We start from the raw sequence: 25,122 nt of genomic DNA, 5'->3' as shown, positions 1-25,122 counted from the left end.
GAGAAGCACGGGCAGTTTTCATTCTGTTTGAGTCGAATAATGATGGTGTGCGATCCGGCCATCTGCACAGACAAGGGGAGGAGATGGTCACTCAGCTGTGACAGCAGGTGCGCCGAGAAGGAGCCAGCCAGGAGCGGCCGATCGTGTGCTACCGCTCGACTTTGAATGGGAGAAAATTCCTGAATGAACATGGAAAGTGTTTCTATTTCTTGGGAACAGCTGACTGATGAGCATGTGCCCAACGCCAGCGTCTGCGTTCCTGTGGACACGGACAGCTGCGCTCAACCTCCCCCAGTTCTGTTCGGGACTCAGTCCTGGGTGTGCTGTAGAAACAGGCGAGGGGCAGCTTCTTCCCTGTCCTGAGACGGGGTGGCCGCCTGCTGAAGTCCGCACGGCTGGAGTCATGTCCCAGCTCCGGCCCTGGGGCCCCTGCAAGGGACGCCCCTGTGACAGCCTTCCAGGACCTAGGTTCTCTCAAACACATGTGGGGTGCTTAGCTGAGAGGCCCAGGGAAAGTTTCCCACCACAGGGTCTGAGCCATCAACATCTTGGTGTAGTATATAGGTGTCCTGGAGAGACATTTTAAAAAAAATTTATTTTAGTGAGAAGCGGGAAGGCAGAGAGACAGACTCCCGCATGCGCCCAACTGGGATCCACCCGGCACGCCCACTAGGGGGCGATGCTCTGCCCCTTTGGGCTGTTGCTCTGTTGCTCAGCAACTGAGCCATTTTTTTTAGCACTAGAGGTGGAGGCCAGGGAGCCGTCCTCAGCACCAGGTCCAACTCACTCCAACCAATCAAACCATGGCTGCAGGAGGGGAAGAGAGAGAGATAGAGAAAGAGAAGAGGGAGGAAGAGGAGTGGAGAAGCAGATGGGCACTTCTCCTATGTGCCCTGACTGGGAATCAAACCCGGGACACCCACACAGCAGGCTGATGCTCTAGCGCTGAGCCCACTGGCCAGGGCTGGAGAAACATTTTTAAGTCCCTGAAAATATTCAGCATTTGTCCTTAGGATTCTCTCTGTCATGTCCTGTGGGAAAATGAACACACAGACTCAGTAGAAATAAATAATGGATATGGAACGCTGAGAGCAGGTTCTACATGAGTGAAAGGGACAGATGCAGACAGACACACGACGTCCGGCACAGAACCAGACACTCTTCCCTGGGCCGGAGCGGCGGAAACGGGATCTGTGCTGGAGGGTGTGAGATGCGCATTTAGCTCACACGTGGCATGTCCCTATGTCACTCTCACAGTGGCCCCACATACCTGTGACATGGCCCCCACACGCTTCCAAATGGATGTCTGTTGTTTATTTTTGTTAGATTTTATTCATATTAAAAAGAGAGAAAGAGAGAGAGAGAAGGGGGAGGATCAGGAAGCATCAACTCCCATATGTGCCTTGACCAGACAAGCCCAGGGTTTTGAACCGGTGACCTCAGCGTTCCAGGTCGACACTTTATCCACTGCGCCACCACAGGTCAGGCCCTGAATGGAGCGCTTTATAGCACAACAATAAATCCCTTTTATATTTCTGGTTAACTGAATGATTTGAATTCTATAATATAAAAATTAAGTCTTGGGCATCAGTCCAGAGTAAATAAAAATAGCCATACATAAAATATTTTTGGCAAAGAAAATGACGTGGAGACCAGATCTCTCGGGAAACCCGAGTGTGCCTTCATTCCTTTGTTCACTCAGCCGGCCTGTCTTCGGACAAACCCTCGCTGGCCCCTGTGGTCCTGTGGCAGAGCCGTGTGCTCCTGGTGGCTCAGCACAGCGAGGACTAGAGGGCGGGAAAGGTGGTCAAGAAAGAACTGAAAATGATCATTGGATCATGTTAATTTGCTGCCATGGGTTAAAAATAAACAATTTTAAAAATCACTTTACACATTCAAGAAAAACATTCAATTATTCAGTTGGATGGTTTGGGCAAAATTAATTGTCTTCATTCTGTGTATATGAATACCCCATTAGAATAAACTCATCAAAGCTAAGATTATTAGTCACAGGCTGTGCTATCATTTATATTTAAATTTAATTTAGCACTAGAATTCTATTTGTACATCTTTAAAAAGCAGATGAATCAACAGAGACAGAGATCTCTAAACGTCACTTTGGGTTTATTTCATGATAAGTGATCAAATGCCTTTGAAATAAACAATTAAATGGTTGCTTAGGTCTCAGGGTAGCTGAACACCTGACTATTCTCTTTTTATTTTACTTTGTTTTTTGAGCCCAGGCGTAAGCGGCCCTCTGGCTTTGGCGCCTGTCGCCGCTGCGGGTACAACGGTATGAAGTCCCTGGGCTTTGCAAGTGGCATCCTACCTACAGGGACAGAGAGCGAAACACCCGTGTCTGCTGACCCCCTGCCGGGTCAGTCTGGGTTTTGGTGAGAGCCGCCGACATGCGGGGAGGAGGAAGGGAGCTTCCCCTCGAGGGCGAATGGCGCAGCAGGGACCTCCGTGCCCCAGACAGGGCAGCCCCGGCCGAGCTCGAAAGGAACCGTGCATGGGCCGCGTGTCAGGAAGAGTTCTGTAGAAACCGGTAAGCTGAAAGTCAGGTGCTGAGAGGACACTGTGCTCAGGGGGGTCAGTCCTTCCCTGTGGGAGCCGGAGGCCCGGGGGAGGCCTGCAGGGGTGTGCCTTCCTGGTGGGCCTGGGTCAGGGCCATGCCCCCAGGGCCCTTTCTGAGGATCAGCTCGGAGCCCCGAGTCAGAGCGCCCTCAGGCAGGGGCGTGCCTTCCTGGTGGGCCTGGGTCGGGGCCACGCCCCCAGGGCCCGTTCTGAGGAACAGCTCTGAGCCCCCCCCCAGTCAAAGCGCCCTCAGGCAGGGGGCGTGCCTTCCTGGTGGGCCTGGGTCAGGGCCATGCCCCCAGGGCCCTTTCTGAGGATCAGCTCGGAGCCCCGAGTCAGAGCGCCCTCAGGCAGGAAGGCGGGAGGGTCTGTGGCCGCGACTGCCGGGGGGACAGTGCTCCTAACTCGGGGCTCCTCTCCAGCACACGCACGGGCTACACTCGAGACCACGGTCCAGCAGCACAGCCAGGAGCCCAGTTTCAGGCGCCCAAACTTCTGAACTAACCAAGTATCTAAGCTACAATTAAACCCAGTTTTCTGCTTGACAGTCACAGGCCGCTGATGTGACCACAGGGACAAGGAGCTCAACATTCCAGACATCCGGATGTTCCGGAGCGTTCCACAACGCAGTCTGCATCACTGCCGGCCACCTGCCGGCTCCTGATGACCGGAAAGAACGAACTCGAACTCAGGGTCAGGCCTCCCCTGAGCTCCCCAGAGGGTGGGGCGAGCAAATCTGCTGGAGGGAGTGTCCTTGCTGGACACGCTGACCTCACCGGGACGGAGGCGCCAGCTGCCCGGCCCACACTGGCCCAACTCCGAGTAATCTCGAATGTGAACACATCGTTACTTCAAATACACGTCTGATTCCTCCTCTACCCCTGGAATGTTGGACAGCGTCTCTGAATTCAGTCCTCGGAAGTCATTTACAAGCCAAAAAGGAAATTTAAAAAATTAGCCTCTACCTTACAAAGCACAAATACGCAATCCAGATAAAAGACGTTCTGAACGGCAAGCGTGGAGTTCTCTTTGAATGTAACAGCTGCACTCAGATCCCTTGCACTCTCTTAATTAGAGCCTCACAGATAACAGCATGAAAGCAGCTACAGCAATCAAGCCCGTGAAAGTCCATAAACGAGTCTGCCTATCGGAAAAACCCAACTCTGAAGGCACAAGATTCAGCAGCAAAGGTTAAAGCTGTTTTCACACGTTGATTAATGTTAGTTGCAAAACCTAAGTGTGAACGAAACAGGACAGAGACCACGTCCCACGGGCGTGTGCACGCTGCTGTCCCTCAAGGTACAGGAGCCGGTTGGGCCACCAGGTGCGGGGCAACGCATCACGACAGGTCAGCAGCCAAGGCCCCTGCTTCACCCGCGCTGATGAGCGGGAACCGGTCGTCTCACCAGCACTGACACCCTGCAGACAAAGCCGAGGACGGCAGCTGCTTCCCTGTTCGCGATTCGTCCTGTCTTCATTTCAAATGTTACAGAGAAAGATCCCCTCACTCAGTAAGAGCTTGGATCTCCTGAAAGAAAAACTGAGAGCCAACCAACCGTGAACGACGACGTGAAGAGTCACGGAAGCTTCTGGGCGCAGGACGTTCGAAGGGCCGGACAGTAAATGAGGGACAGCGACAGGGACGCGTTGGTGGGGACGCCGCCCGCAGGGTGTGGTGACCAGGTCACCAGAGGAAACAGGAGCGTGCAGAACAGAGCGCTCTCTCTAGTCCCTGCTCAGTAAGACCCGGGACGTCCTGGCCTCTGAGGACGGGCAGCTTTAAACTTAGATGAAAAGCATGTTTGACAAGAACAGTTTTTTCAGTGGAGACGCTGACAGACCAGTACCAGGGACCCACTCGGGTGACCTGGATGAATCTGTTCTGGGAGAAGCTGCACATGGCAGAGCGGGCGGCACCCGCCACGTGTCCTCACGATCGATTCGCACGTGTGTGGCTTCATTTGGGACGCTTGCTTGTGCATGAAATCCATATTAAAGTTGTGTCAGAATCGGGGGCTTGGTAACTCTTGGGTGGCATTTTGTGTGGTGGTGAGATGACTGATTTTCACCTCTGTGGACGGCACACGGTGGGTGTACACTGCTGACCTGCGTAAGCTAACGTGTCGAGTTACCACGGTCTCTTCGTTCAAGGAAAAGAAAATGACCTTCCATGGAAACAATCAGTGAAATGAGACAGCAGAGGCTGCTGGCCAGGTAACAGCAACGTGTACGTGGTGACGGACTTCCTCTCCGGAGGCTCAGGCAGCTGGGCCTGTCTCTCGCCCGCGTGTCCCACAGTGTGATGACAAAGTGGGAAGCCCCAAACCTGTGACATGGACGACGCAGCCCGAGACTCAGGGGACTGTGACAGGAAGGAAAACCAGCCGTCAATCCCGAGACGAGGACCCACCCTCAGACCTGCCTTCCGTGCGCCTGCCGTTGAGAGAGCGCCCACGGCTGCCGGCGGTGCCGACACTCAGAGCTCGGGACAGAGGGGCTCTGTGCACATGTGGAGCCCCCGGGGACGACAGGACACTCAGAACTCGGGACAGAGGGGCTCTGTGCACATGCGGAGCCCCCGGGGACGACAGGACACTCAGAACTCGGGACAGAGGGGCTCTGTGCGCATGTGGAGCCCCCGGGGACGACAGGACACTCAGAACTCGGGGACAGAGGGGCTCTGTGCACATGCGGAGCCCCCGGGGACGACAGGACACTCAGAACTCGGGACAGAGGGGCTCTGTGCACATGCGGAGCCCCCGGGGACGACAGGACACTCAGAACTCGGGACAGAGGGGCTCTGTGCGCATGCGGAGCCCCCGGGGACGACAGGACACTCAGAACTCGGGACAGAGGGGCTCTGTGCGCATGCGGAGCCCCCGGGGACGACAGGACACTCAGAACTCGGGACAGAGGGGCTCTGTGCACATGCGGAGCCCCCGGGGATGACAGGACACTCAGAACTCGGGACAGAGGGGCTCTGTGTGCATGCGGAGCCCCCGGGGACGACAGGACACTCAGAACTCGGGACAGAGGGGCTCTGTGCACATGCGGAGCCCCCGGGGACGACAGGACACTCAGAACTCGGGACAGAGGGGCTCTGTGTGCATGCGGAGCCCCCGGGGACGACAGGACACTCAGAACTCGGGACAGAGGGGCTCTGTGCACATGCGGAGCCCCCGGGGACGACAGGACACTCAGAGCTCGGGACAGAGGGGCTCTGTGCGCATGCGGAGCCCCCGGGGACGACAGGACACTCAGAACTCGGGGACAGAGGGGCTCTGTGCACATGCGGAGCCCCCGGGGACGACAGGACACTCAGAACTCGGGACAGAGGGGCTCTGTGCACATGCGGAGCCCCCGGGGATGACAGGACACTCAGAACTCGGGGACAGAGGGGCTCTGTGCACATGCGGAGCCCCCGGGGACGGCATGACACTCAGAGCTCAGGACAGAGGGGCTCTGTGCACATGCGGACCCCCGGGGACGGCATGACACTGGCAGGTCACCGGATCTGCCCACAGCACAGCCTGGAGACGAGGCCGCGGGGAGACGGCAGCCGGCTGGTTTACTGTCTTTTCCGTAAGGGTTCACGGCATCGTGGCTCCCAGCCTGACTTCTGGAGCCGGAGAGGTGAGTGCTTCCGGCTCTGAGACAACAGAAACTCCACAGATCACGGCAGGACCGTCCCTGAACCCACACGCCCAGGTGTGCACCGGTCACCGCGCAGGCGAGGTGTTACTGACGTGACACGGGAGGCTCTGTCGTCCGGCTCTTCTCCACTCCCCTCCAAAGGCAGAGACGTCACTCCCAGGTCGGCCGACCACAAGCTGCGGGCAGCTTCCCTCACAGCTCAGCCCGGGGTCTCCGGTCCCTGCGCCCCGCTCACGGCAGGTAGGGAGAGGACATCCTTCTTAAATTCACTCATTTGTTCGTTGTTCTCATTCGTGAAATCAGCAAGTTCTTATTCAGCGCCCGCCTCCTGCGTGGTGCCGTCCAGGCCCTGAGGACCCGCGGTTCCTGGTGCTGCTGTTCGCCGGGGCGGGGGCGGCACCCCCATCAGTCATTAGCTCCATGCGGCTCCACGGGGTCAGAAAAGCACCACAATGTGCACGGAGCCCAGTCCAGGTTTCTGCCTGAACCCAGGGGCTACGTTAACGGTCAGTCAGCCCAGATTAGTGAAATTACTTCTAAAAAACCCCCCACGCCTCTCTGAATTCCACACCTGCCTGTGAATGAAGGTAGAACTAGGAAGAAAAACCCCAACTGAACTCTCACTGGAAAGAGAATCATTAGGCGTATGAGCCTGTGGTGTGCAGGCCGCAGGCGGCTCTGAGCTCCAGTGCAGGCTCGTGATGTGAATTTTAGAGGCTCGAGTGTCTGCCCAGAGTGCGGGGGGGCCTGCCGTGGGGCCCCCACACCTAAGACGGGGCCGCCTCACGCTGGGTTATCTGCCCAGAGTGCGGGGGACCTGCCGTGGGGCCCCCACACCTAAGACGGGGCCGCCTCACGCTGGGTTAACCTTTCAGATTCTCCCCCGAAGAGCACAGGTCGGACGGGGCTGAACGCAGAGGCCACACAGCCCCACGGCCAGCAGCTGGGGTGCGTCCTGTCCCGTGAGCGTGGTGGGGGGCTGCCCTCCCCTCCCAGGTCCCTGCAGTGGGCAGTGGGCGGGGACGGAGGTGCGTGTGGGGGCCAGGCACCGGGCAGCAGTGGGCCCGGCCAGCGGACCCCTCTCCAGAGAATAATAAATAAACGTCCCTCCTGCCGTGGGCTGTTGCAGCCCCGGGGCCCTGGGTCCATGTCGTGGACTCTGTGAGGACGCAGCTGCGCCCGGCCAGGCGCTCGGGGCTTTGGCACAACTGCTGGGCCTGGTGCCAAAGAATGCCCACGTGGCGCTCACTGCAGGCCGTGCCCGAGATCACCGCATCGGGTCCAGCGAGTTCCCAGAGTCTCCGCCACGTGCTCACGGCCCAGGGTCCCGCCCACAGCACGGTCCCCGCGGCGTCTCTGGGTCTGCACGGACTCGCCCAGCCACCTGTGCACACCTGCCTTCACTTCTGTCACCACTGGGGACTTCGGTCACGGGGTGAACGTCCACTCGGATGGTTCGCTGGTCTTTTAAACAACTGTTTCCTGTGGTAACCGGCCCCGACTGCTGCCATGGGGACCATGCAGACCCCCCTGCTCTCAAGTGAGCTCCCGCTTCGGGGACAGGCCATGACCGCACGAGCTGCCCTCAGCTGTGAAGCGCAGGGACCCTGGATGACGCGTCAGGAATCGGGTTCCTGTGTCAGGCCATCGTGACCTGTCGTTCCGGACAAGCTCAGCCGGACAATGGCAGAGAGACGGGCAGCCAGGACGGAGGTCCTCCCACCCATGAGGGGGTGGCTCTGGCAGGAGAGGGCGCCGACGGACTTGACAACAGGTGCTTCTGAGACAAAGGCGGCTGCATGCTCAGGGAGCCCTGAGCACCCCTACTGCTGCCCAAGCACCTCCCACAGGACGTGGGGCTCCTCCTGCAGACACACGCCTTACACGCACTGCCCTCTCGGTCCGTCCCGCCACGCGTGTCCTCGTCGTGTGCCCTCGGAAGTCACCACGTGGGGCTCCTCCTGCAGACACACGCCGTACACACACCGCCCTCTCGGTCCGTCCCGCCACGCGTGTCCTCGCCGTGTGCCCTCGGAAGTCACCACGTGGGGCTCCTCCTGCAGACACACGCCGTGCACACACCGCCCTCTCGGTCCGTCCCGCCACGCGTGTCCTTGTCGTGTGCCCTCGGAAGTCACCACGTGGGGCTCCTCCTGCAGACACACGCCGTGCACACACCGCCCTCTCGGTCCGTCCCGCCACGCGTGTCCTCGCCGTGTGCCCTCGGAAGTCACCACGTGGGGCTCCTCCTGCAGACACACGCTGTGCACACACCGCCCTCTCGGTCCGTCCCGCCACGCGTGTCCTTGTCGTGTGCCCGCCCTCGGAAGTCACCACGTGGGGCTCCTCCTGCAGACACACGCTGTGCACACACCGCCCTCTCGGTCCGTCCCGCCACGCGTGTCCTCGCCGTGTGCCCTCGGAAGTCACCATGTGGGGCTCCTCCTGCAGACACACGCCGTGCACACACCGCCCTCTCGGTCCGTCCCGCCACGCGTGTCCTCGCCGTGTGCCCTCGGAAGTCACCACGTGGGGCTCCTCCTGCAGACACACGCCGTGCACACACCGCCCTCTCGGTCCGTCCCGCCACGCGTGTCCTCGCCGTGTGCCCTCGGAAGTCACCATGTGGGGCTCCTCCTGCAGACACACGCCGTGCACGCACCGCCCTCTCGGTCCCGCCACGCGTGTCCTCGTCATGCGCCCTCGGAAGTCACCACGTGGGGCTCCTCCTGCAGACACACGCCGTGCACACACCGCCCTCTCGGTCCCGCCACGCGTGTCCTCGTCGTGCGCCCTCGGAAGTCACCACGTGGGGCTCCTCCTGCAGACACACGCCGTGCACACACCGCCCTCTCGGTCCCGCCACGCGTGTCCTCGTCGTGCGCCCTCGAAAGTCACCTCTGGGAGCTGGCAGCCTCCACAGTTTCCCTCACAGCTCAGCCGGGGTCCCCTGTCCCTGCTCCCACACTCCCTGCCAGCTCCTCCTGGGGCTCCCGCCTCCAGCCAGGCACTCGGGGCTCAGGTCCCTCCTGTCCACTGTGTCTCGCTGTCCTGTGGCCGGACTGTAGCCTGAAGGTCCAGAGCACCACGGACAGAGCCTCACTGATCGTAGCTCACAGAAACATCAGGCAGTTAAAACCACACAGACTGTTTCATGTTTCAGATGTTTAGGTTAATAGCTTGACTTCTAAAATGCAAGTCTACCCACAAAGGAGAATCGCCAAGTGAGACTTGTGCAAAGACCTTTCCTAACATTCAGATCTTAGCGTTGTGGTCAGCCTCATGCAGGAGGAGAAGGTCATCTTGCTGATGTTTATCTGAACTCCAGATGCAGGGACCGAGGTCTCTAACAGCTGTGACCTTGGCTCCTTCCAGAACAAAGTGCCTCTCAGGGGTTCCTGCAAAACATCACCATTGGCATCTCCTGAGAAGAAGGCCGCAGGTAACATGACATTCTCTGGATATTCTGGACTGACCGATGCATGATGTCATCATTTTCCGGTTTCTCAAATCACGACACAGACTCACGTGGCCACACGGGCTGGAGACATGACTTTGGCAGTAAGTCTGACACTGAGAGCGCGTGGACTTTGTCACAGGGGCTCCAACGTGGCCTCCGTGAGGGGCTTCTCGCGAGACTCCGGGCCTGAGTCTGGTTTCATGTCGTCAGCACGACCGTGAAATGGGTTTCGAGGACTGGTGAACACGCCTGTAAGAGCCGTGGGCCCCAGGCTCTGAGGCCATATCCACACTCACGCTCGGCAGGCTCCAGGGGCCTCGTTCACTCGTCCATTCTGCAAGCGCTCAGACCGTATTTCCTGGAGTCCTGTGGCCGTAGACACAACACCGCCCACGCCTACATCCTCGCCCCTGGTGCCTGGGGCCGTGTCACCTCACAGGGAAAAGCGACTTTGCAGATGGGTGAGGGTGCGGCATGCTGAGGTGGGGAATCACCCGCGCCACAGGAGCGGGCCCCGCGGAACCCACAGGGCCGTGCGAGGTGGGCAGGGGGCTGGGTCCGAGCACGGGTGACCACGGGCCCTGAGCGGAGTGCTGGGAGCTGAGGAAGGAACCGCCGGAGACTGGAATGATCCCGCTCCCTCAAGAGACAGGGACTCGGGGACGGCAGTGAAATAATAAGAGCGCGCTGTTTCCTCCGTCGTGTGGGGATGGATTTCCCCTTCGTTTTAATGACTTCTCGAATTGGTTGTGACACACGCTAAGAAAATTTCTGACCCGGAGAAAAATCATTATAATCTAATTTTCTAGCGTTTTCCTCCACGATATCAATAACCTGCCCTCCCTTGAAAAATCGAGTGAAATGTGTATTTAGACAAGTAAATCTATCTGATAAATCATTTCACAGATGAGAAAGAAACCATGTGTGAAATGAAAGCTAGATGTTTTCAAAAGCACTTCGTTTGAAGAGAGGACACTGATCGATGCACAGTGTCTGTAGGGAAGGCGCGGTGGGGGCGGGCTCGGACCCCCGGAGGTCAGGTTATCAGCGAGCGGGCGGCTATTGCAGCCGACTCACCAAGAGCTGCGGGCACGCGGGAACTGGGGACCCCAGACCAGCAGACACCGCCTGCAGTATCAGCCCAGGGCCATCGGAAATAGATGCTCAACACCTACGTACTCCTAGTTCCTAACCAGCCTTCCGCACAGATACTGTAATAGTTACCTCTCGCTAGACGAAGGGTAGAATTATGTTTCTGTTTCAGACAAGGAGAGGCCACCTAGTGACACCCACTTGTTTTTCAAGCATGCAACAAGAAACATTTAAATAAATCCTACTTTTCAACATCATCACTGGGCATGTTTTCGAAAACAACTTTTTTGAAATTATTTTCAAGAGACAGTTTTAGAACCACAAGGAAAATCAATTTGTCAAAATATGTCTTCTCTTTCCCCGCACACGCACGCCGGCAGAGTGGCTACTGCGTGTTCGTGCAGGCATCCGTCTCTCAAGTGTTTCAGTCCAGGATGACTGACGCCCCTGCCCCAGCCACGGGCTCCGGATGGGTCGGAACAGCAGCTCAGCCCTGTGGCCACGCAGGCGTCTGCCCCCAGCGGAGCGCTACCGGTCTCTCCAGGCCTGCGTCCTGCTCTTCCAGATGGACCTGTCATTTCCTCAGTGTCACACAGACCATGGTCTGCAGGGGATCTCACTGCTGTGTTTAGGGAGGAAGTAACTGCAAACACTGCACGGTCAGCGTGCACAGGACACAGGGACGGGAGGGCTTCCTGGTCTGCAGGGGACCTCGCTGCTGTGTTTAGGGAGGAAGTATCTGTAAACACTGCACGGTCAGCGTGCACAGGACACAGGGACGGGAGGGCTTCCTGGTCTGCAGGGGACCTCGCTGCTGTGTTTAGGGAGGAAGTATCTGTAAACACTGCACGGTCAGCGTGCACAGGACACAGGACGGGAGGGCTTCCTGGTCTGCAGGGGACCTCGCTGCTGTGTTTAGGGAGGAAGTAACTAAACACTGCACGGTCAGCGTGCACAGGACACAGGACGGGAGGGCTTCCTGGTCTGCAGGGGATCTCGCTGCTGTGTTTAGGGAGGAAGTAACTGTAAACACTGCATGGTCAGCGTGCACAGGACACAGGACGGGAGGGCTTCCTGGTCTGCAGGGGATCTCGCTGCTGTGTTTAGGGAGGAAGTATCTGTAAACACTGCACGGTCAGTGTGCACAGGACACAGGGACGGGAGGGCTTCCTGGTCTGCAGGGGATCTCGCTGCTGTGTTTAGGGAGGAAGTAACTGCAAACACTGCACGGTCAGCGTGCACAGGACACAGGGACGGGAGGGCTTCCTGGTCTGCAGGGGATCTCGCTGCTGTGTTTAGGGAGGAAGTAACTGCAAACACTGCACGGTCAGCGTGCACAGGACACAGGACGGGAGGACTTCCTGGTCTGCAGGGGATCTCGCTGCTGTGTTTAGGGAGGAAGTATCTGTAAACACTGCACGGTCAGCGTGCAGAGGACACAGGACGGGAGGGCTTCCTGGTCTGCAGGGGACCTCGCTGCTGTGTTTAGGGAGGAAGTATCTGTAAACACTGCACGGTCAGCGTGCACAGGACACAGGACGGGAGGGCTTTCTGGTCTGCAGGGGATCTCGCTGCTGTGTTTAGGGAGGAAGTATCTATAAACACTGCACAGTCAGCGTGCACAGGACACAGGGATGGGAGGGCTTCCTGGTTCAGCTGCTCTCAGGTTCCTTCCAAATGGCAGCTTGTGGCCCCAGCGCCGACGATGGCCCTGCGTTCCCACTCCTTCCCTTATCTGACTCGCAGATGGTTCCCTGCCCCTGGAAACCCCCGCCGATGTGGAGGGAATTCTGACTCAACAACTGGCCCGAGACCCAGCAGAAACTGAAGAGGAGGACTGCTCGTCTCTCTAGGGCCAGACGTTTCGGGGGGACAAAAATGCACTCGGTAGAACGGCGTGTATACGCGTCAGAATTTGTCTCAGTTCTGCACTGCTTCTCATATTGCCTCTGTGAAATCTGTTTTATTTTTATTCTCCCTGTAATGACAGCTTTAAAGTGATCCAATCATGTTCTTCTAGGTAATTATTGCTTCAGAACGTTTCTGAAGACCAGGATCGGGCTTAATTGTCCCTTGCTCATAAGAGATAGCAACAAATGTTGGTGAATGTATCAGTAATGCTCTCTTAAAGTTTTTTTTTTAATCCAGTGACTGTAAATCTCATCACTTCCCTGAGTTTATAATCTGTGCATTTTCACGTTTCTTCCCACAAGGGGCAGAAGACGGGAGGCAACCCGCGCCTTCCCCAAGGGGAGCAAGAGGTCAGGACAGCGCAGTGGACACCAGAGGCTCAGCCCCACCACCCACACCCCCAACTGCACCATCCTCACAGCCCGGCAGACGGCACACAGGACCGGCCCGGCACGGCCCTCTGCACACACACTGAACGGTGCTTCAGAGACAGCACGCCATGACCGGGGCCCCGAGCTCTGCTGTCAGAGCCACCGACCCCCGGCCAGGGGCCACGGCACACACAGACACCCGCGGGTCCACAGGCTCTGAAGACGAGGTGTGGCCATGGGATGCACCAGCCGCAGCTGTCTCGGGGACACCCAGAGACACCGGCACGCCCAGACCTGGGGGCTGAGGTGCCGGACACGGTGTGGGTCCAGCTACCGTGTGTCTGTGGGCTGCACCTCCGAGCTCCTCACCGTGTGCCGGTCAGCACTGGAGACAGGAGCGAGACCTGCAGGGGGCAGTCCCATGTCGTGGCCGGGCTCCTGCTAGAGCCTGGAGCCTGCAAACAGAGAGCCCTTTTCCGGTTCCCGGGGCTAGAAACCACAGACGGCACCGTGCCCGGTCTCCTCGGAGCTGCCGGCTCCCTCAGGCGCACCGCCTGGCCGGCCTCACCGTGCCTCGCTCTCCCTGCTCCTCTGTGCTCCCGGCCGCCACGTGCAGCGAGCAGGGTGGCATCGCCTCCTCTGCTCTGTGTCCCTGGGCCTCGTCGACCTGTCACGTTATGTAAACAAGAACAGCGCGGAGAAACACCGGTGGCCGCTCTTTAGTGCAGGCGGTCAGTTCTCAGGGGTGGACGTGGCGGCCACAGCACTGAAGGGAAGGGAGACCTGAGTCCGCAGAACCCACGGCGAGCAGAGCACTTCCTCCAATGACCGGTGGCGTGCAGCGGTGAATCACGCTCGTGGATTTGTGACAGACACGCTGGACGCTGCCTCGGCGGGCCAGGCCTCACGGCCACCTGTCAAACTTCGGCATTTAAAAAGCTGTCACCTTCTAAATATCAGTGCCTCCCTTCTTTTCCTATATAAAACTTTACAAAAGTTATGCTTGGTTATCTTCAAACACCTCAATAATCATGGATTTCATTCTAAAACGATTCTAAGAAAGGTTACCGATAGAAGAGATGCCCGGGACACCGCGGCCAACACGACAGTGTCTCAGACGCGACCCGGACGCGTCACCAAGCCCGCGGGGAGTCCACGGTTCCTGTGAGGAGGGGGGCGCCGCCCCCCAGGGTCGACCTCGGCACACCTGTGCGTTCCCACCAGGAAGGCGAAGGGGCGTTCTCACCTGCCGTGGGTCTGACGGTGGAGGTGATGTTGGAGGGGGTCAGCGCGGGGAGACATTCGTCATCTTGGGAGTAACCGGCTTGAATGGCCCGAAGGTAACTGTGACTCCGTGTCCGGAAGCACCCGGGCAGGTCCAGGGCGTCCATGGCCTGAGACTCCACTTCGCCGAAGACGGACTCACATACCGACTCGAACTGCCCGTTGACCTCCGCCTCGCTCATCTAGAACGGACACAGCACAGGGCGTGGTGGGGGCTGGCCAGGCCCCCGCAGCCACACGACACCCTCCCGGTCGTCCTGCCGCCTCGGGGTGGGGGGGCCGCACTGGCCGTCTGAAGTCAGCATGGGGGCCGGCTAGCCTTGGGAAATAGCTTATTGGGTTATTTCTTACAAGACTCTAGGGCAAATGGCCAATTCCAAGATGTCGTTGGCATTCTATGGGTCCCCAAGGCAGAGCTTCGAGGGCAGCCGACAGTTATTACTACGTTTAAGACTGACTGCCTTTAAAAGTTGAGCACAGCTCCTGGTGCAAAGGAAGTGCTAAAAATACACACGAAACCACTTCAGCCTGCCTGTCCTCGTCGTCATGGGGAGACCCTCATCCTGTCAGCCTGCCTGTCCTCGTTGTCATGGGGAGACCCTCACCGTCAGTCAGCCTGCCTGTCCTCGTCGTCATGGGGAGACCCTCACCCTGTCAGTCAGCCTGCCTGTCCTCGTCGTCATGGGGAGACCCTCACCCCGTCAGTCAGCCCACCTGTCCTCGTCGTCATGGGGAGACCCTCACCCCGTCAGCTCGCCTGTCCTCGTCGTCATGGGGAGACCTTCACCCCGTCAGCCCACCTGTCCTCGTCGTCATGGGGAGACCCTCACCCCGTCAGTCAGCCCGCCTGTCCTTGTCGTCATGGGGAGACCCTTACCCCGTCAGCCCACCTGTCCTCGTCGTCATGGGGAGACCCTCACCCCGTCAGTCAGCCCGCCTGTCCTCGTCGTCATGGGGAGACCCTCACCCCGTCAGCTCGCCTGTCCTCGTCGTCATGGGGAGACCTTCACCCCGTCAGTCAGCCTGTCAGCCTGCCTGTCCTCATCATCATGGGGAGACCCTCACCCCGTCAGTCAGCCTGCCTGTCCTCATCGTCATGGGGAGACCCTCACCCCGTCAGTCAGCCTGCCTGTCCTCATCGTCATGGGGAGACCCTCATCCTGTCAGCCTGCCTGTCCTCGTCGTCATGGGGAGACCCTCACCCCGTCAGTCAGCCCGCCTGTCCTCGTCGTCATGGGGAGACCCTCACCCCGTCAGTCAGCCTGCCTGTCCTCATCGTCATGGGGAGACCCTCACCCCGTCAGTCAGCCCACCTGTCCTCGTCGTCATGGGGAGACCCTCACCCTGTCAGTCAGCCTGCCTGTCCTCATCGTCATGGGGAGACCCTCACCCCGTCAGTCAGCCCACCTGTCCTCATCATCATGGGGAGACCCTCACCCCGTCAGTCAGCCTGCCTGTCCTCATCGTCATGGGGAGACCCTCATCCTGTCAGCCTGCCTGTCCTCGTCGTCATGGGGAGACCCTCACCCCGTCAGTCAGCCCGCCTGTCCTCGTCGTCATGGGGAGACCCTCACCCTGTCAGTCAGTTCATCCTGTCTCCACAACAGCTGAGTGAGTGTCCCTGTCTGCACGCGACCGAGTTCTGCTCTTTTCGTCTGTTGCCTGGGATGTCACCACACTCACTTCACTTATTAGTTACCAGGTAAAGTAATTATTTTCAAGTCTGTGGTTTAATTTCTAGGTATGGAGTCACCTGGGAATCTAAAAGTTTCAACTGTATTTTAAAAAATGATCAAAGATGACGGGGGGGGGGCTCTGTGCTGTCTGTGGGGGGCTGTGGGGCCCGTGGTGGGCCTCGGGGGTCCCGGCAGAAGACTAGAGCCAGCGCGACATGGAGGGTGCGGAGACGCGGGACCCTGGTGCGTGTTGTGGGAGTGTCGGGTGGTGGTGACGCGACAGGGACAGAGTGACAGCAATCCCACTGCAGGGTGGACACCCAGAAGGGCGACACAGCAGGTGCCTGTATGCCCTGTCCACAGCGGCATTGTGCACTGTGGCCAAAGGTGGGCCAGATGGGGTGTCCATCAGTAGGTGGGTGACAGATGGACAAAATGGGGTCTATCCACACAAGGAAATGTCACTCATCCCCAGAAAGGAAGGACATTCTGAGCCCTGGGGGAGCCCTAAGGACATTCAAGTCATGAGCTAAACCGGCGGAGAAGGTGGAGCCCGTGGGCCATCTGCTCATCTCCGTGGGGGAGGCAGAGACAGAATTGCACACTGACCCCCAGCTGGAGTCGGATGGGAGTGGCTGTGAGACTGCTGGGCACCAGGCCCAGCACAGCCCGGAGCAGCTCAGGGACTGATGGACAGACCTCCCAGCACAGCCTGGAGCAGCTCAGGGACAGACAGACAGACCTCCCAGCACAGCCTGGAGCAGCTCAGGGACAGACAGACAGACCTCCCAGCACAGCCCGGAGGAGCTCAGGGACAGATGGACAGACCTCCCAGCACAGCCCGGAGCAGCTCAGGGACAGACAGACAGACCTCCCAGCACAGCCCGGAGGAGCTCAGGGACAGACAGACAGACCTCCCAGCACAGCCCGGAGGAGCTCAGGGACAGACAGACAGACCTCCCAGCACAGCCCGGAGCAGCTCAGGGATAGACAGACAGACCTCCCAGCACAGCCTGGAGCAGCTCAGGGACAGACAGACAGACCTCCCAGCACAGCCTGGAGCAGCTCAGGGACAGACAGACAGACCTCCCAGCACAGCCCGGAGGAGCTCAGGGACAGACGGACAGACCTCCCAGCACAGCCCGGAGGAGCTCAGGGACAGACGGACAGACCTCCCAGCACAGCCTGGAGCAGCTCAGGGACAGACAGACAGACCTCCCAGCACAGCCTGGAGCAGCTCAGGGACAGACAGACAGACCTCCCAGCACAGCCTGGAGCAGCTCAGGGACAGACAGACAGACCTCCCAGCACAGCCTGGAGCAGCTCAGGGACAGACAGACCTCCCAGCACAGCCCGGAGCAGCTCAGGGACAGACAGACAGACCTCCCAGCACAGCCCGGAGCAGGTCAGGGACAGACAGACAGACCTCCCAGCACAGCCTGGAGCAGTTCAGGGACAGACAGACAGACCTCCCAGCACAGCCCAGAGGAGCTCAGGGACAGACGGACAGACCTCTCAGCACAGCCTGGAGGAGCTCAGGGACAGACGGACAGACCTCCCAGCACAGCCCGGAGGAGCTCAGGGACAGACAGACAGACCTCTCAGCACAGCCCGGAGCAGCTCAGGGACTGACGGACAGACCCTCCCAGCACAGCCTGGAGGAGCTCAGGGACAGACGGACAGACCTCCCAGCACAGCCCGGAGCAGCTCAGGGACTGATGGACAGACCTCCCAGCACAGCCTGGAGGAGCTCAGGGACAGACAGACAGACCTCCCAGCACAACCCGGAGCAGCTCAGGGACTGACGGACAGACAGACCTCCCAGCACAGCCTGGAGCAGCTCAGGGACAGACAGACAGACCTCCCAGCACAGCCCGGAGGAGCTCAGGGACAGACAGACAGACCTCCCAGCACAGCCCGGAGCAGCTCAGGGACAGACGGACAGACCTTCCAGCACAGCCCGGAGCAGCTCAGGGACAGACAGACAGACCTCCCAGCACAGCCTGGAGGAGCTCAGGGACAGACGGACAGACCTCCCAGCACAGCCCGGAGGAGCTCAGGGACTGATGGACAGACCTCCCAGCACAGCCCGGAGGAGCTCAGGGACAGACGGACAGACCTCTCAGCACAACCCAGAGCAGCTCAGGGACTGACAGACAGACCTCCCAACCCAGCCCGGAGGAGCTCAGGGACAGACAGACAGACCTCCCAGCACAGCCCGGAGGAGCTCAGGGACAGACGGACAGACCTCTTAGCACAGCCCGGAGGAGCTCAGGGACTGATGGACAGACCTCCCAGCACACCCTGGAGGAGCTCAGGGACAGACAGACAGACCTCCCAGCACAGCCCGGAGGAGCTCAGGGACAGACAGACAGACCTCCCAGCACAGCCCGGAGGAGCTCAGGGACAGACAGACAGACCTCCCAGCACAGCCCGGAGGAGCTCAGGGACAGACAGACAGACCTCCCAGCACAGCCCGGAGCAGCTCAGGGATAGACAGACAGACCTCCCAGCACAGCCCGGAGCAGCTCAGGGACAGACGGACAGACCTCTCAGCACAGCCTGGAGCAGCTCAGGGACAGACGGACAGACCTCCCAGCACAGCCCGGAGCAGCTCAGGGACAGACGGACAGACCTCTCAGCACAGCCTGGAGGAGCTCAGGGACAGACAGACAGACCTCTCAGCACAGCCTGGAGGAGCTCAGGGACAGGCAGACAGACCTCCCAGCACAGCCTGGAGGAGCTCAGGGACTGATGGACAGACCTCCCAGCACAGCCTGGAGCAGCTCAGGGACAGACAGACAGACCTCCCAGCACAGCCCGGAGGAGCTCAGGGACTGATGGACAGACCTCCCAGCACAGCCCGGAGCAGCTCAGGGACAGACAGACAGACCTCCCAGCACAGCCTGGAGCAGCTCAGGGACTGATGGACAGACCCTCCCAGCACACGGCCCCAGGCCGGGCTCTGCCAGCCAGACCACTGCCGCTTGCCTGCTTATCAGAGGAGGTCTGCTGCTCCGAGCACCCAGGGAGGCAGGGACGTGGGCGCTGTTGTACGTGAGACCCCCCATCAGCTGCCTCTGTCTGTAGCCACGCAGAGCACTGGACTGTGAGGACAGGGGAGGGGACAGCACAATGCACAGGAGAGAGGCTCCAGGGTTCGTCATTCTGAGGACAGTGGTGTGTGGGTGCCGCTCAGAGAGCTGAGTGCTCTGAGGAAGAGACACTGGACAGGACCCCCCGAGCCTGGACACGCGGCAGCCACCCCTGGGGCAGCCCTGAGCAGTGCAGAGGGAGCTGCAGACTCAGTGTTCCCACAGCCCCGCTGGTCCGCGTCCCACAGGGAGGGCGGAGGGCAGGACTCGGGCAGAGGAAGGGGACCCGGCAGTCTCTGACTGGGAGGGGAGTGCCCAGTGGCTACTCCGCACCGGCCTGAGACCCTCGGGCTGCGGCACCATCTCCACAGGCAGGTCGGTGAGTGGGCAACGGGTTTAACAGAAAACTTAGAACTGCTGTTCGTTTGTCCTATAGCAAACGGCGACCACTCTGCCCGAGTTCTCCCCCACGGGCACCTCCTCTCCGTCAGTCACGCCCGGGGGCCTGCTCAGCGCACCGTCCTTCACACGGGACCAGTGCGCGTGAGCCGGACAGCGTGGCTCTCAGGGTGACACCAGACCACGGCACACTGTCAGCTCTTCTAACGGGACCTTCCGAGGCTCAGTGTGGGGGACAGGAACAGAGGCATGTGGTCAGAGCCTGGACACCCTAACGCTGTCCCCTGGCCCGTTCTGTTGGGAAACCCTCTGGGGAAACGAAGGCTGTCTGAGCGAACCAGCAAGGGCGGCTGAGGAGTCAGCTGACCCGTCCTTCCTCCCTCAGAAGCGGTCAGCGGAAGGACCGCAGCCCTGTCCTGAGAGGGACACAGGAAACAACGCCAACACAAGGTCAAAGACCACGAAGCATCGTCACAAAGGAGCAACCAGATCTCAGCAGCTGCTCGTGGGGGTGACTGCACACCCGCCCCCGGCCGCCCCAGACCCAGAGCCTGTCTCCCAGGCCGGGAGCCGACCAGGACGACACGGCTGCAGGGACAGGACCCGGGGACGCGGGACAGGACCCGGGGACGCGGGACAGGACCCGGGGACGCGGGACAGGACCCGGGGATGCAGGGACAGGACCCGGCCGCAGGGACAGGACCCAGGGACGCAGGGACAGGACCCGGCCGCAGGGACAGGACCCGGGGGCGCAGGGACAGGACCCGGGGACGCAGGGACAGGACCCGGGGGCGCAGGGACAGGACCCGGGGGCGCAGGGACAGGACCCGGCCGCAGGGACAGGACCCGGGGGCGCAGGGACAGGACCCGGGGACGCAGGGACAGGACCCGGGGACGCGGGACAGGACCCGGGGACGCAGGGACAGGACCCGGGGACGCGGGACAGGACCCGGGGGCGCAGGGACAGGACCCGGCCGCAGGGACAGGACCCGGGGGCGCAGGGACAGGACCCGGGGACGCAGGGACAGGACCCGGGGACGCGGGACAGGACCCGGGGACGCAGGGACAGGACCCGGGGACGCGGGACAGGACCCGGGGACGCAGGGACAGGACCTGGCCGCAGGGACAGGACCCGGGGGCGCAGGGACAGGACCCGGGGACGCAGGGACAGGACCCGGCCGCAGGGACAGGACCCGGGGACGCGGGACAGGACCCGGCCGCAGGGACAGGACCCGGGGACGCGGGACAGGACCCGGGGATGCGGGACAGGACCCGGGGACGCAGGGACAGGACCCGGCCGCAGGGACAGGACCCGGGGACGCAGGGACAGGACCCGGGGGCGCAGGGACAGGACCCGGGGACGCGGGACAGGACCCGGGGGCGCAGGGACAGGACCCGGGGGCACAGGGACAGGACCCGGGGACGCGGGACAGGACCCGGCCGCAGGGACAGGACCCGGGGACGCAGGACAGGACCCGGGGACGCAGGGACAGGACCCGGCCGCAGGGACAGGACCCGGGGGCGCAGGGACAGGACCCGGGGGCGCAGGGACAGGACCCGGGGACGCAGGGACAGGACCCGGCCGCAGGGACAGGACCCGGGGACGCGGGACAGGACCCGGCCGCAGGGACAGGACCCGGGGACGCAGGGACAGGACCCGGCTGCAGGGACAGGACCCGGGGACGCAGGGACAGGACCTGGGGACACGGGACAGGACCCGGCCGCAGGGACAGGACCCGGCCGCAGGGACAGGACCCGGGGACGCGGGACAGGACCTGGGGACACGGGACAGGACACGGCCGCAGGGACAGGACCCGGGGACGCGGGACAGGACCCGGGGACGCGGGACAGGACCCGGCCGCAGGGACAGGACCCGGGGACGCAGGGACAGGACCCGGCTGCAGGGACAGGACCCGGGGACGCAGGGACAGGACCCGGGGTGCGGGGAGGGCGGGAGGCCCCACCTGGCTCACGCAGCTGGCTTGGCTCAGCGTGCTGACGGCTCTCATGTAGCTCTGGTTGCGGGAGCGGAACTTCGGGGAGTTGTAGTTGGGAGAGGGGTCCAGGCTGTGGCCAGCGGGCCCGTCACTGGCCGCCTGCAGGTAGCTCTGGCTGCAGGGAAGGAAACAGAGACGAAGGGTGTTCATCGAGCATCGCTGGAGGGACGGTGCCCAGAGGCTGCTGGGAGATTCCCTCCCACCTGTGTCTGCTGACGGACACCTGCCTCACTTACATGTTCCCAAGGTTCATGTTACAAATGGGAGTTTTTAAGAAAGTGCTGAAAATGTCAGAGCTGGATGTGTCAGAGCTCTGAACCTCACGCTGTTGGCCCCAAGCTCTCTGCTGCTGGGTCCTGGAGGCAGAGAGCCTGGTCCTCTGACCGCAGGCTCATTACGCCCAACAGCACTGACGGTGTTCCAGTGGGTTAGCATTTCCTAACACAGTGACCGAGAAGGCCGGATTTCTGAAACATCACAGGCCTGGAGCCTGGACGCAGATGCTGAGACTGGTCAGGGCTGCCCGCCCCCACCACGTGGAGGGACCCCGGGGCCCTCCAGGACCTCTAATTCCCTTTAAACCCCAAAATGGCCATTCCGGTGTCAGCAAGCCCCTATCAGGGATGGAAGTGTCTTCGTGTACAGACTTGGTGGGAGCTCAGAACACTCTGAAGGAAACCACAGAAAGTTTTCTAGAGCAATGAGGCACGTGCGTGAAGAGGACTGGACCCCGGAGGGGAAGCCACAGGCGTGGGGAAGAGAACAGTGCTTCCCGGGGGCGGGGCACGCCCTCCCCTCTGCAGCCTGGTCCAGGGGCTCACGGACTCTCCTGTGGCTCCAGCTCCCTGGAAAAACACTCACACACCACGCCTCACCCACCTCTGCACACAGCTGTTTACAGCCTAGTAAATAAATAACTTGAAAATCCAGACAAAAACCAACACCCCCTCTGCCCGTCACCTTAGAGAAGTGGTGGGGTTTCTATGCCCGCCGGACAGAGAGCTGTAGGCACTTCTCACGTTCAAGGTGTCATTGCAAACACAGGGCACCTTTCCACGTCCACACACAGGACCGACCGAACAGCAGGCGTCCGGAAGGGGCTGTTCTTCCCTGCTCTGCACGGGCCCTGGGACGTTCTAGGCAGTGTCAGGGCAGAGGTGTGCGTACATGGGTATGCACGTGTGTGCTCTACTCCTCCTGCAACACGGGATCACGCCCATTTCACATAAACAAATGTACGTGAGCTGGAGATGAGGGTCCTGGTCTCAGTGTTCAGGCCGCAAGTGTCCTCTGAGCTGCCAGGTGAGGAGAGAAGGCCTGCTCGTCCCCGGTCACGAGCTTCCGCGGCAAACCCTGTTGACACCTGACTGCTGGGCTCCTCACATCCCTTCCCAGTCCTCTCTGAGGTCCGGCAGGGCCGCACTGTTGCCTTGCCAACCTCCCTGAAGCAGCCATGTCCACAGAGAAGCTGCGGGTGGTGACAGGTCCTCCCGAGAACGTGCCCAGCAAGGGCCCCACCCGAGCGCTGCCCCTGCCAGCACAGCCCCTTGGCCCAGTGCCGCCTGCTCTGCATGCCCTCTGCCGAGAGCCGGCACCAGGCAGCACTCGACGGCTCGGCACCTAGAGCCACAAGTGACCCTGCGAGACGCCGCTGGCTCGGGCCTCGGCCTTGGCGAGCTGGAGCTAGAGAGCGGGGCACCCTTTACGAGAAAGCGGTCTCGGGCACGCGGTCGGCATGCAGATGCCCTGGTCGCGTGAGGGCCGTGACCACCGACGTGCCCGTGCCGGCCGCCCTCGGTGTGGCAGCGGGGTCCTGGCACTCGGGCGTGTCTACGTGGACACCACCCCGAGCTGGGGGTCAGGTGGAGGACCTGGACCCGGGACCGAGTACAGGCCTCGCTGGGGACAGACAGACACCTCGGACCTTCCCGCCGTCTCCCCAAGACGTGAGGCAGAGTGAACCGGCGGTGGCTGTCAGGTGGTGCCATCGGGGACATCAGAGACTGGGACACACGGTGCAGGTGAACTTGAAACAAAAAGCAAGTCTGCAGTAAGTCGAGGCGAGAAAGTAGTAGTTTACGGTGACAGTTCTGAACAATTGAATCTGTTGGTGAAGAAGAGGGTGCCGGGGTGGTTTGAGAAAGATTGGGTTTTTTTGGAGGGTAATGAGTCAATGCAGACATTTATTTTTAGAAAGTGATGACAAGAGGCTGCTAAGAGGTGGGTGGGCCCTGGGAGCCCCTTGCTGCGCTCTCCTTGGTCAGGACAGTCTGCGCCCCTCAGGCCGGGGGTCTCCACGCAGACTTTAGAGCCTTCCCTCCCGTTCCCACGAGGCCGAGGCTGCAGGGAAGCCTCCTCACCTGGGGAGACGGCGCGTCCTCGCAGGGTGGGGCTGCACCCGGGGGCTCGCCGTTCCTCCTGCGGCTTCTGCAACACTGTCCGGGCGCAGGGACCCGTGGGCATCTCGACGCTGCCGGCCCAGGCCTCGGCAGCCGCCACAGGCCAAGTCGCGTTTGGGGCCCGTGGGCTTTCCATGCCAACAGCCTGCAGTCTGAGAACAGACCAGACTCGCCCCCTCTACCCGGAAGCCCCTGGCTTGTTCCTCAGGCTCGAGTTCCACGGCACGGTGAGGGCGGACGCCTGCACCTCCTCGGACACAGGGAGCTTCGCTACCGCCCGGCTCTGACTATGTAAACCTCTTCATCCGCCGGGTGAAATTCCCTTTACTCTAGTTTGCTGAGAGTTCTTTTTTTAGACCACAAGTGGTTGCAAAACCCACTTCTGTATTTTTCAGGGAATTGGTCCAGTTCACACAAGGTGACTAAGAGGTTTGCCGACGTCGTTCACCTTGTCAGAGAGCCAGCGCCTGGCTGGGGCCTCTCCCTCTGTGGGATGTCACACTGATTTCTGCCCTTTCCGTGTCTCTGTCCTTCTTGTAACCTGGATTCTACTCGCTTTCTCTATGTCAGTTGCCTGTTTCTTGGAGCGTTTGCTCTCTGCTGAGTTTCCCGGTCTATTTGCTAATAAAAACCATCTTTTCCTTTAAGACCTTGAACCTTATAATGGTGGTTCTTATTACAGATAAGGCCTTCGAGCAGCTGCTTCAAAGACCTTTCTGGTCAACCCAAACATCTGGGTCCTCTCAGGTTTTGTTTTATCTTCATTTTCTTATTTGTAAGGTTCATCTCGTAAATTTTGCAGGGTTTTCTCTTCTTTCTTTGGTGTCACGGATGCTGTCCATAGTGACTCTGGGACCAGCATCTTCCTCTGAAGAGCCTGGTGTTTGTTCTGGTGGGCACCCCGAGGCTGCGGCGTCTGCTGCGACAGGGCTGGTCTGGGGGCTCCGAGGGGCCTGGGGTTTCGTACTCACGGAGTTCTGGGCGTCTCGCTGCTTCCGAGAGACCAGAGCTTGACGGGCTACCAGCTCCACTTCCGTCCCCTCGGGGACACCAGCTCTCACACGGGTTTGGGGGTCCTCGTCTAGTCCTCCTTCTTGGCCACAGGGGAACTCCTCCCTGCACTGACCCGATACCTCCTTCTGCCCTGGCCGCCCTGCAGCCCACCCGGTGACGTCTGAGTTTGTGACTGCAGCTCTGTCTCCGCCTC

General features: G+C 60.5%; 1 protein-coding gene across 3 annotated transcripts in view; it reads right to left on the bottom strand.

Annotated features, from left to right (window-relative positions):
* The window catches only part of DLGAP2 (DLG associated protein 2), a 460,914-nt gene that overhangs the window by 39,292 nt on the left and 396,500 nt on the right, over positions 1-25,122 (bottom strand). For all 3 annotated transcript variants that reach the window (XM_066380042.1, XM_066380043.1, XM_066380044.1), the window contains 2 exons: positions 21,484-21,631; positions 14,312-14,531 (listed from right to left, as the gene is read on the bottom strand). In XM_066380042.1, the coding sequence (XP_066236139.1) occupies positions 14,312-14,531; positions 21,484-21,631 (368 nt within the window). The remainder of the gene's footprint in view (positions 1-14,311; positions 14,532-21,483; positions 21,632-25,122) is intronic.

Source organism: Saccopteryx leptura, chromosome 4 (genome assembly GCF_036850995.1).
Source record: "Saccopteryx leptura isolate mSacLep1 chromosome 4, mSacLep1_pri_phased_curated, whole genome shotgun sequence".
In the NCBI taxonomy this organism is placed as follows: domain Eukaryota; kingdom Metazoa; phylum Chordata; class Mammalia; order Chiroptera; family Emballonuridae; genus Saccopteryx; species Saccopteryx leptura.
Note: the sequence above shows the minus strand (reverse complement) of the source record. Positions and strands in the feature narration are given on the sequence as shown.